Here is a 12,511-nt window from a genome sequence, read left to right on the forward strand (position 1 = left end):
TAAAATTTTAAATATTTTCCATAATTTTAAAAGAAACAGAAATATAGTATCTACACCATGTGTACCATGTTCTCTCTCCTGCATATTTTATAGTCATGTATGTTCACATACCGCACCTGGCAATAGGTAATGTTTTTGGTTCCCCATAGTAGACTGCAGGCTTCAAAAGCAGAAGTCCAAAACTTCCGAAGGCAGCACAAGAAAAATCTTTGTTTGAACCTCAGAGTAGTCTTTTAGCAGTCTATGTTATATATAAAAAAAGAGTCAAAATGTTGGTTTTGTTCTATTTATTTTTAGGGGGTGGGGAGGGGAAGGTTAAAAAAAAAAGTTTGTTTTCTGCTTCCAGGAGCCTTCCTAAAGAGCAGTAACTCATTTGTTACACATTACCATGGAAGAACACTGTTGTTTTGGATTTTGTGACCATTCGAATTCGAGGTAATATGAATAACCTGTATTTTTCTGAAACTCAGTGTGTTCATTTGGACCTACATGGGCTGCCCCTTGTATTCTCGTAGGAAAGGGACTGGCACTTTGGCATAAAGAATAAATAAAAAGCATCATAACTACAACTTGTGATTGGGGTCTAGGCTAATTACTAAGGAACTCTTCAGCAAATTATGGTCTTGGATATTTCAATGGCCTGGGAACTTACAATTAATAAAGAGACTGCTCATTCTAAGAACCATGTGACTAAGAAGGGAATGAGGGAAGTTACAAGTCTGATACAAAATTCAGAGCATAATGTCCATCAGTAGTCTCTTTCTCACTTCTGTGATATCTATAAATAAACAGTGAGGATAAGACTTATACACATAATGATAAATAAAAAGTGTATACAGAACCGGGAAAATATTTTTCATTAAATTTGCATTTATGCTAGTTCAACGAGATGCTTGTGAGGAAAAGAACTAAGGCAGAAAACTAGTTACACTGTTGTTTAGAACTTCCTGAAAGCAAAAAAAAGAATACTAATCAACTAATCAATGGTTTAATATTCACTGTCTTAAAACGTGTTATTTTTAACTTGAACATCTATGTTATGCCGTGGAAATTCAAAGCAAAGAGTAAAATCACATAGAAAGCCAGAAACATCATCGACACATCTACACAGATGTTTGCTTGTAGTTTTTGGTATCCAAAACCTTTTTTCCACACATTGCACAGATGCCTAAAACAAACAAACAAAACATGTAAGCAATCAAATCATAATCCCAACTCATAATACCAATTACCTAATATCAACACTTTGGTTTATTTAAGTCACTCCTGAGGCTTAAAACATAATTTAACAGCATCAGAGAAGAGAAAAAGCAAGCACGGACTGGCAACTATGAATCGGGTTCTAAGTGTCATCTTGCCTTCGAAAAAAGAGCACTTGACTAACAGGACTGATCTATGAAATGATGAAAGGCTACTCCTTTTCTGTTATCTACCTCAGAACAAAAGTAGGCTGGAAAGGACAGGAAAAACGGTATTGAAAGAAACTTACCCTTTTTGTAGGCACAGCCCTGGCAGTAATGAGAACCCGGCTGGTGCACTGAACTTTTACAAATTCTGCAAGTGGAGAACTTATTCTTTCCATACGGATCGAATCTTGAGTTGTTTTTTAAAGAAAGAAAAATGAAAAGTAGAAACACTTAAATGACTTCCCTTAAACAACAAATGGGATTAATCCATGCTTTGTACCCTCTGTGCAACTCTACCATTGATTAGACACAGCACGTTTGCAGCCAGCTACCCTCTCTCACTGCTCCTGCACACCCCTACCCCTTCCATAGGAGTTGTAAGCTTATAAACAGTCAGTTGTACTTAATCCCAAGCCTATTTCTACAAGTTGTATTTGCCAATATATTTGTGTGATATAGTTAAATATTATGGAAACTGATGAAATGTGGGTGGAAAAAGTGACCAATTCTATGAAAGACTGCTTGAGGATGGGTAGATAAATGTGAAGCACTGAACTGCCACTGAATTAGGTGAGACAACTTCAAAATAGGTGCTACATCATAAGTGGAAGGACTTGGCACTTTGCAAGTGTCATTCTTGCTCCACTTTAAGACACCAGAAATGTGCATTCTGGTTATGATTTATGTGAGGAAAATGATGAAGGGCTCTTATCAGTAGACTCATACTCAAAAAGCCTGTCTCAGTGCCATATGACTGATGAAGCGTGTACATGTATGTGCTGTAACTTACAATAAGGTATGTGTATCTTTTAATGACTGCCTACTTTAGCTACATTTTCAATGAACTGATCCAATCCCTTTGCATAAAAGAGTTTCTACTATATAAAAATGCCATTTTACAGTGGCTGGAGTAGAAAATAATTCCTCTTAAATTGGCCATAACCTTCATAACAATACTCATACACCAAATACCAACACTGTCCCAGACCTGGTTTCTTCTCTGGGGGTACAATACAACACCTCATTTTCGAAGGTTAACTTTTCCAAACCCAAAAGAATGTCACCTTACTCCGCACAAGGGAAGAGAGGGTAGACACTATATCTCTTTTTAATAAGCTCGATTTGTTTTTATCCATATGTCTGGAGATTACTTTTGCTTAAAACCATATTTAATTCTAAGATGCACATTTTATTTTTTATTTTTTTTTACAAATAGTTTGTTGTCAAATTAGTTTCCACATAACACTCAGTGCTCATCCCCACGAGTGCCCTCCTCCATGCCCCTCCCCCCTCCCCCCCACATCCATCAGTCCTCAGTTTTTGTCAGCATTCAAGAGTCTCTCATGGTTTGCTTCTCTCCCTTTCCCCCACCATTTCCGCCCTTCTTCTCCCCCTTGTTCCTCCGTCAAGTTCCTCCTAATCCTCCTATACGTGCAAACATATGATATTTGTCCTTCTCTGCCTGACTTATTTCGCTCAGCATAACACCCTCGAGGTCCATCCATATTGCTACACATGGCCAGATTTCATTGTTTCTCATTGCCATGTAGTATTCCATGGTATAGATGAACCACATCTTCTTGATCCATTTATCTGTTGATGGACACTTAGGCTCTTTCCATGTTTTAGCTATTGTGGAGAGTGCTGCTATGAACATTGGGGTACATGTGCTCCTATGCATCAGCATTTCTGTATCCCTTGGGTAAATTCCTAGCAGTGCTATTGCTGGGTCCTAGGGGAGTTCTATTGTTAGTTTCCTGAGGAACCTCCACACTGTTTTCATTCCCACCAGTTTACAGAGGGGCTGCACCAGTTTACATTCCCACCAACAGTGTAGGAGGGTGCCCGTTTCTCCACATCCTCGCCAGCATCTAGAGTTCTCTGATTTGCTCATTTTAGCAACTCTGACTGGCGTCAGGTGGTATCTCAGTGTGGTTTTGATTTGTATTTCCCTGATGAGGAGGGATGCTGAGCATCGTTTCATGTGTCTGTTGGCCATCTGGATGTCCTCTTTGGAGAAGTGTCTGTTCATATAAGATGCACATTTTAATATGTCTGGCATCTTACAATTCATGGCAGAGCTTTTTCTTTCTTAAAGTTATGATACATCTTCTAAGTGTTGGTATCTTAGATTCAGTACAATATAATGGTATGCTTTCCAACGTGAGACATTTAGAGTATGCAAAAATAATAGCTACTTATTAATGATATTGTAGTAAGGCTGAGAGCATAAAGGAACTGGAGGTATCTCAACCTGTACTGTCTATAAAAATTAAAAAGTGGTTAATAATAACTGGACAGTCTTAGGAGACATCAATAAGTTAGAGCAATACTTAGTAAGATGCTCCACTGAAGACCAAGTTTATTATGCTGTTTTATATCCATTATTTAATAAGCACCATTATGTGTCAGGCACTGTAGGTAGTAGAAGCTTCATTATTATTATTATTATTATTAATTTCTAATCCTTGGGACAATGTCATAAATAGGTATTAATTCATTCAGCAAATACACGAGTGCTACTATGTGCTTGTTATTGTTTTATATACCAGAGGTGAACTTGACAAAGCCTCTGCCCTCTCAAGCTGTCCTCCTTATTGTAGTGAGGAGACAGACAATAAATAAAGGAACAAATGTGGCTTTCAGATAGTGATACACATTGTAGAGAAAATTCAAACAGGATACTGTGGCAGACATGAGGGGAAGGAGGGGAAGACATTAATTCAGATACCAGTTAGGGACTCACTCTTAGGAGGTAGCATTTCAGCTAGATTCTGATAACAAGGTGCCAGCTATGTGAACTCTGCAGGATGAGCTCTAGGAGGAAGGAACAACAAGCATAAACCTCTGCAGATGGGAGTGGGCTTGGCCTCTCTGATATAGGAGTAAGGTCCAACAGGAAGTCACAGAGGTGGGAGGGGCCAGATCACGGAGAGCCTTGTAAGAAGGTGGAAGGGGGCTTAGATTCTATTCTATGTGAAAAGAAAAGCAATGCAGGGTTCTGAGAAAAGCACTTATGTGCTTTAAAGGACCACTCTGGTTACTATGACACTAAACTATAGGCAACTAGAGAAGAAGCACAAAGAGAAAGTTACTACAGCATCTAAGTAAGAAATAACAGTGGTTTGGAAACCAGTAAGAGCAGTGAGATGGACAGAAGCAAGTGGATTCAGGGTATATTTTGGCAGTAGAGCTAAAAATTTACTGATGAAAGGGAAGTGAGGAAAAGGGAGGGATCAATGCAGAATTCTAGCTTTCAGGTTTGCACAACTGGACTGGACAGTGGTAGAGTAAGACTCTGATTAGAAGACTGAAGGAACAAGAGGTTGCCTGTTAGACATCAAATTGGTAAGACAAGTAGGCAGTTGGATATATGTTTGGAAATCAAAGAAGTCAGGACAGGAGCTATCAATCTGAGAGTTATTAACATACAGTTTGAATTTAAAGCCATTAGACTAAAGTCACTTGAGGAGAGATTATACATTTGTAAATAGAAAAAAAAGAGAAAGGTCTAGGATTGCGCCCAGAAACACTTGACTGAGAAGGAACGGTGAGTTGGGGGGAAAAAAGTGTGGCAGCCCAGAGCCAAGAGAACACAGGTTGCAGGGACGCCTGGCTGCCTCAGTCAATGGAACGTGCGGCTGCTGATCCTGGGGCTGTGAGTTCAGGCCCCACAATGGGGGTAGAGCTTACTTAAAACAAAACAAATACAAAACAAAAACAAAAACAAGAAAGAGAGAAGAAAAAGAGAGGAAACAGAAAGTTGCAAAAATGAGAGCTGTTAAAAGGTTAAGTGAGATAAGAATAGAGAAGTGGCCATTAGGTGTGATCCTGCCGAGAGCAGCCGCAGAGCGTTGGTGGGGCTGAAGACTCATGGGGTGGCAGAAGTGGAGAATGGAACTTACATTGAGAAAGCATCTACATAAAGCTTTTGAAAATGTTTGCTGTGAAGAGAAGGAAGGAAATGGGGTGGCAGCTGGCAGAGTTCATGGAATTTTTGACTGGGAATAATAAAGCATGGTGTCAAAAAGTAGTTTTTAGGGTACGAGACATTTTTATCTCCACTCTTAGATGAAAAAATAAAGTTCAGAAAAAACTGGCCTAACTTTGTTAAGGCCTCAGAGCAAGAGAGAGACAGAGTCTAAATTCAAATTTAGGTCTGACTCCAGAGCTTCTGGTCTGTCCACATCTCTCTATTGCCTCCAATTTGTACAAGATCTAGATAAAATAACCTAGAGTAAACACAAACCAGGCAAGATTATTCCATACCACACTGAAGCACTCAAGTGAAACTGCAAAGTAGTTTTAGGGGTAAGGCCAGAACCATAGTTTTGAGACAAAAAGAAAAAGAATGAAGTAAAAGTCATGTTTTCTGGTGAAATTATATATAAAAAATAGTAGTAGTATCTTCATATATTGATAAAGTGAGGAGGATCAGGGTGAAACCAGCAGGTTATAACAAACAGCTTGGCTCTGCGTGCTGGGAACTATGTAACTGTTTCATCAGGATAGAATGACACACCCCAAATTCAGTATGCCTAAGATTAAAAAGAGTGGAAAGTTATATGCCCACCGTATAGCTGCTCCTTTACCTACCTTGCTTTTTTTGAAGTCAAAGCTTTATTTTCATTCAGCTTTCTTCCACCACTTTCTATACCAAAAATACACATATTTTAGTGGGTTATTTCTGCACATCTGCATTTAATAATTGTTAAAGAGTTCATTCTTTGACCTCCTACCAAGAGACTAGCCAATATCAACATTTTCAAAATCTTCATATAATAGCCATGTTTTTAAGACATCGCTTAAAAAGGAAGCATTTACTATGAAACCATAAAATTCTTGATAATCAATTTATTTCTCAGACTCAAAACAGGACTTTAAGAATGGGTCTACATTTATCTACTGTAAAATCTAGAAGCAAGTGTGTTTCTTTTCCTTCCCTTTGAAAATATCTTAACTGCATATAATGATATGAAGGTGACAACAGTGTAAATGATTTAAGAATATTAAAGTCAGGTGAAGAAAGGGGGAATTCAATATATACTCTAATAAAGCCGAATCAAATCAATTACTATGATATACTCATTGGATGAAAATCATTTAATGATTTAGCATTCTCTTACCTCACAGATTAGGAACCCCTAACATGTAACCAAGAAAACTAAATAGAAGATCATAAATCGTTGGGAGGGGGGGGGGTGGATCTAGAATTCTATAATATTTAATAGATGAAATATTTTGTGCACAAAACATTTCCTTTTACAAATATTGTAAAAGCTAAAACATCAGTCACAGGAAGTATTTGATTCAACTTCTGATTTCTAAAGAGGAAAATACCTGTGGTGTTCCTTGCACCGGCCTTCCATGTGTCTGGAGTGATAACCGTACCAAGTTTCTTCTCACCTGTTATAACAAGACAGTAAAAGTAAGTGGACTTAGGGTTTACTGTCTGATATGTACACTACTTTGTGCCTAAAGTTCACAATGGTATCAACCATCTTATTACAGTCGAAGCCTTTTCATGCTGCGGTAGGGGCTGGAAGCTGAGACTGAAGTTACTAACTGTGGGTAATGGATAACTGACCCTCAGTAAAATCTTTCCAGCACGATGGCTTATGAGAGGCTCTCCCTGTACCTGTATACTTGAAACAAATCTCATACATCTACTTATCCCATAAATATACTAAGCATTTAAGATATATAGACCACTATACAAAGTTAGGGAAAAAGAAAATGATAAATTGGATAAAGCTCTAGTTTGAAAGGACCTCCAACACACTATTTTCTCGAACAGTAATCCTTAACCTGGACTCCACAGGTAGAACTCAGACGACAAATGAATAGATGAAGTTGGGGCGCCTGGTGGCTCAGTCGGTTGAGCGTCCGACTTAGGCTCAGGTCATGATATCACGGTTCGTGGGTTCGAGCCCCGTGTCGGGCTCGGTGCTGGCAGCTAGCTCAGAGCCTGGAGCCTGCTTTGGGTTCTGTGTCTCCCTCTCTCTCCAACCCTCCCCTGCTCACACTGTCTCTCTCTCAGAAATAAACAAAAACATTAAAAAATTTTAAAAAAAGAAAAGAAAAAGATGAAGTTGTACCCTTACTACTGTATATCCATTTTTCTTCTTGTAAGAGTCCATAGCTTGCACAGATTTTTAAAGTGGTTAGATACCCCTGAAAGAGAACCATTCAAACTAAAATGTAATCTATAAAACAAAAAGTATAGTAATTGACAATGAAAGCACCAGAAGAAATAGCATGGAGGAAGAAATAACCTTGGCTAAGGAAGTCCAGGGAATTTCTGGAGAAGGAAGTAAAGAGTGTCTGGATGTTACAGTGGATTTGGGAAGAAAGGGAAGAGAGGATGAAGGCAAACTAGATAAAAGACGTATCCTGAAGAAAGGCATAGAAGGCTAGCTCACGGGCATGCAAAGTAGTTCGGTTTGGACAAAGAGTAAAATGAAATTGGGTGAAAATGAAATTGGGAAGATAAGCTGGGACCTCATTGTGGAGGGTCATCTTGAATGTCAGGCTTCAAACATAGAAAGCCAAAATTATTTTCTGCACACTGAGAATTTATTCAAGGTTTTAAATTTGGGAAATGATAGAGTGCACTTATATTTAGGTTCAATTCAAATATCTGTTGTGATTACTGTAAGTCATCTCATAATGATATGGCATAATGATGAAGGATGGTAACACAAAGTACGTACCCTTTGGTCCTACTATCCAGCATTTGGTAGGAATATAATACTTGTTGCATGAATGAAAACAAAAACGACAAAATACAAGAATGGAAGGTGGAGTTAGGGTTTAATTGAGCTTTTTTTTTTTTAATATTTTATTTATTTCTAGGGGAGAGAGAGAGAGACAGCGTGAGCAGGGGAGGGTCAGAGAGAGAGGGAGTCACAGACTCTGAAACAGGCTCCAGACTCTGAGCTGGCAGTCAGCACAGAGCCCGACGCGGGGCTCAAACCCACGAACCGCGAGATCATGACCTAAGCAAAAGTTGGACGCCCAACCGACTAAGCCACCCAGGCGCCCCTAATTGAGCATTTTTATATAGAAGAGACACTGATTAAAGATTCCAAAGGATATAGAGACAAATAAAGGGCCTAAAAGAGGTAGGGAGGGACGGCAACAAGGACACAAACAGAATTTTTCTTGAAAAAACAAAGGGAAAGAAGTAAATGCGTATGGATACAGATCTGATTATGGAAACAGTCAAAGTAAGAGGAGATGTTGGGAATGTTCCCATTTAATTACCTTGCTTTTCTTATACCTGTAAGGAGGGATTTGTCAACAGAGGATGGAGTACGTGAAGGTGAGGGAAGTTTAAGGCACTGAAGAGTTTGGAATAGTCACTAGAGACAGAGGACGAGAGGGCTGACTTAAGAGAAGTAAAAAAGATTGATGAATAGTATTAAAGATCTTGGATACTAGGAACTGTACACTTTTAGTGGCACCAACTGGTTCATTTGTGCCGTTTTCCCCAGTGGCCTTCACTTGCATGCAGAACGTTTTAGAGACAGAAGAGCCAGGAAGGCAGGAAGGGCACGGTTTGAGGGGAAAGGGGCTGGTAGAAGATCATATTCGTCTAACTCAGAGTGATGGAGACCTCAGTTAGGGTATTTGAAAGGCAAGGGAAAATCGGAGCTCTTGAATGGGAGTAAATAAGCAGGAAATGCAAGTGTTTGGAGGCAGATTCGCAAAGGGATCGGAGAATGAAAGAGAGATGACTGAGGCTTTGTCACTGGGTGACTGGGAGGATTGTGATGCCATTAAATGATGGAAGAGAAGGTACAGGTTTGTGAAGCAGGATGACACATCCAGTCTTGGAAGTACTAAACCATTAGATAACAACCAGATAGAGGGTCCCGGTATTGTTGGGAGAAAATTTTTCTATTGGTGCTTAGTTTAGAGAGAAGTCAGCTGGAGATGTGGATTAAACATGTACTGGCATGGCTCTGCTACTTGAAGCCAGACATTTCTAAAAGAAAGAGTCAAAAGCCCTTTAAAACTCTGCAAAAAGGGTCAAAAGAAGGTCAGGTATAGATCACTGGGAAACATCTACGTTAAGGGGAAAAGGAGAATAAGAAAACTGGAAAATTGTAATGGTAAAGAAGCACAGGGATGACAGCTGAGAGCCTGGAGCCTATCTTCAGATTCTGTCTCCCTCTTTCTCTGACCCTCCCCTGCTCATGCTGTCTCTATCTCTCTCTCAAAAATAAATAAAGCATTAAAAAAAATTTTTTTTAAAGAAAGGAAGCACAGGGAGAGGTAAATTCAAAGAGGATCTAAACCAAGTTTCAAAGTTGGAGGCATAGACAAAGACTGAGAGAAAGGTCTTTTAATTTGGTGTTTCGGAGACCACCAGTGAACTTCTGAAAGTTCTTCCAGTAGTGGGGCAAAGTGCAAGTTTGGAAAGCACTAAGAAGTAACTGAAAATATGAATATATTTTATGATGACGGCAAAGAGAGAGCTACGTAGTTGCTTGAGAGTGTACCTTTATGTATAGGAGAGATATGAGCTTATTTATAGGGTGAGTAGAATGAGCTGATAGATGGAGGATATGAAATATGTAATAAAAAAGAGTACATTTTTTATTTTTTTTTAATGTTTATTTATTTTTGAGAGACAGAAACAGAGCACAAGCCGGGGAGGGGCAGAGAGAGAGGGAGACACAGAATGCAAAGCAGGCTGCAGCCCTGAGCTGTCAGCACAGAGCTGGAGGCAGGCCTCGAACCCATGAACCAAGTCAGATGCTTAACTTGGTTAACTGACTGAGCCACCCAGGCGCCCCACAAGGAGTATATTTTTATTTGAGGAATAAGATGGTATAGAAGGTAGAACGGTAGTAAAACAAAGAAATATACAGAGTTGGACTTTTAGCCATGCAGAGAAGTAGAAAAGCAAAAGGCCTTTTATGACACATATCATGTCGCAGAACAAACTATGTGTATTTATTTTAATACCATATCAGGTCCTGGGTTCTCAAAATTTTTATGTGCCTTAGGAAATTAACTCCCACAATTTTCCCAGTATCCTCAATTTCCCTGGGGAAAAGGCACTTAAAGTGTAAAGCACATCACACAAACAAATTAACAGGCAGAATACCTGTCCTCTAAAGCTAAAATGTACAGCATTAACACAAATTACACAGAAGGCCAAATTTATATGTTTAGAACTACACTACATGAGAGAAAAGGTATTATGGAAGGTGCATAATCGAAATATGTGTAAGCCATATTTACTCAAACAAGCAAAACCAAAAAATCGCTTAAGTACAGGATGGAATAGAGTTAAAGGACATCAATGTCAAAAAGCTTAATGTACTTTTTGGAGTGATAAAAATATACTAAAATTGATTGTGGTGTCGGTTGCATAGCCCTGTGAACATACTAAAAATAACAAAATGATATATTTTAAATGGGTGAATTGTACCTATGTCAATTACATTGCAATAATTATTTTTTATTTTTTAATTAAAAATCATTTTTTAAAGTTTATTTATTTTGAGAGAGAGAGCGAGAGAGCAAGCAGGGTAGGGGCAGAGAGAGAAGGGAGAGAGAGAATCCTCCCTCTCTGTGCACTGTCAGCACAAAGCCCATTGTGGGGCTCAAACTCACAAATGGTGAGATCATGACCGGAGCCAAAATCAAGAGCCGGATACTTAACTGACTGTGCCACTCAGGCATCCCTCAACAAGTTTTTAAAAACTTAATGTGAGATGATGGTATAAAGCATAGAAAAATGAAAATATTATTTCCACACTACCCCTCATAAAATGAAGGAGAGTTTAATTCTCTGTGCCACATACTGGGGATTATGATAGAAATAACCAGTTTTTGAGTATACACGAAGGCACTTTTGTATCAGGCTTTACCTACATTATATCCCGAAACTCATAAATTATGTATTATTCTCATTTTTCAGATGAGGAAACTGGGGCCAAGAAATATTAGGTAACTTGCCCATGATTATTCTTTTACCTAATATAAGAATTGTGATTCAAACTCATGGGTGCCTGTGTTTAAAGTTTTATCTACTAGGGGAGATATAAACAAAATTGATCATGTTTATGTTAACACAGATAAGAGGACTTGAACCCTTGCCTAGAAGAGCCAGAGATACCACCCTGAGGAAAAAATGACTTAGGGGTATGACAGCTGTTTTAAAATGTATAGACAGTCTATGACATCAAAAAATCATAAGAAATTTTCTAGAAACCTTAAGGGTTTGCATTAGAATCACCAGATGGTGACTACAAGGAGGGAAGCCTTTTCTAAAAGTTAGTGAAGTTTACACAGACTGCTTTGAAGGCGATGAGACTTTCTGAACCCTGCCTCAATACCACAAGTATTCAAGCAAAGAGTATCTAAGCCATTTGACAGGATGCTAACTTAAGAGCTGCTAGAGGAAAGATAGGATGCCCTGTAAATTTTAAATTTCAAAACAACGAATGGTGTTTTAGTACTGTCATGTCCTAAAAGTCGGTCAAAGGTACTTTCAGTAGTAAAGACAGCAAGCAAAGACAAGTCTCAAATCTTGCTTGGGACATAGTTCTAGAAATAAAAAAAAAAAAAGCATTCCTCTTTTAAAATGTCTGCTAAATCTGGCAACTCTAGGACTTTTAAGATCCATTCCAACCCTGAGGGTCTGTAAGGCGAAGCAGCCAGTCAAGACCTGTATGGGGTGAGATCCCGGGTTGGCGGGGAAGGCAAAGGAAATACGCAAGCAAGTACAAAACTGAGACCACTCTGAACGCAAAACGACTATACGGTTGTTGGGGATGGACAGGAATGGTCAAAAGGGGTAGGAGGACAGGCTGGAACCCGAGAACTGTGGCCGAAAGGAAAACAAACAAAAGGCAAAGGACCCGATGTAGCCTCTTAACTCACATTTTTCGCACACCATCCTTCTCCGACGGTTCCCTGGGCCACAGAAACAACAGCAGCTTGAAAATATCAACACAACAGCCAGAAAAGGATTCCCCTTCCGGGTTACGAAATCCCACTTCCGGGCCCTCCGCCCTCCACCCCGCCTATCCCACACCTGAAAAGCAGCGGGAGGAATTAAACGCCAGCGGGAAGAAGAGGCTGCT

At 39.2% G+C, this 12,511-nt stretch overlaps 1 protein-coding gene across 1 annotated transcript; it reads right to left on the reverse strand.

Annotated features, from left to right (window-relative positions):
* Positions 1-272: 272 nt before the first annotated feature.
* CRIPT (CXXC repeat containing interactor of PDZ3 domain) lies at positions 273-12,412 on the reverse strand. The gene is made up of 5 exons (XM_039245922.1): positions 12,309-12,412; positions 6,747-6,812; positions 6,003-6,057; positions 1,490-1,593; positions 273-1,168 (listed from the first exon to the last, which is right to left on the reverse strand). The coding sequence occupies exons 1-5, from the start codon at positions 12,322-12,324 to the stop codon at positions 1,104-1,106; spliced, it is 306 nt and encodes a 101-aa protein (XP_039101853.1). The 5' UTR covers positions 12,325-12,412; the 3' UTR covers positions 273-1,103.
* Between the last annotated feature and the right edge of the window lie 99 nt (positions 12,413-12,511).

This window comes from Hyaena hyaena, unplaced genomic scaffold (assembly GCF_003009895.1).
Source record: "Hyaena hyaena isolate Hyena2069 unplaced genomic scaffold, ASM300989v1 scaffold_274, whole genome shotgun sequence".
Classification (NCBI taxonomy): Eukaryota; Metazoa; Chordata; class Mammalia; order Carnivora; family Hyaenidae; genus Hyaena; species Hyaena hyaena.

Coding starts and splice junctions, on each gene's coding strand:
- CRIPT (XM_039245922.1), bottom strand. Junction 1,594..6,002: donor TTGACTTCAAAAAAAGCAAG/GTAGGTAAAGGA, acceptor AAACAACTCAAG/ATTCGATCCGTATGGAAAGA. Junction 1,169..1,489: donor GGGCTGTGCCTACAAAAAGG/GTAAGTTTCTTT, acceptor TGTTTGTTTTAG/GCATCTGTGCAATGTGTGGA.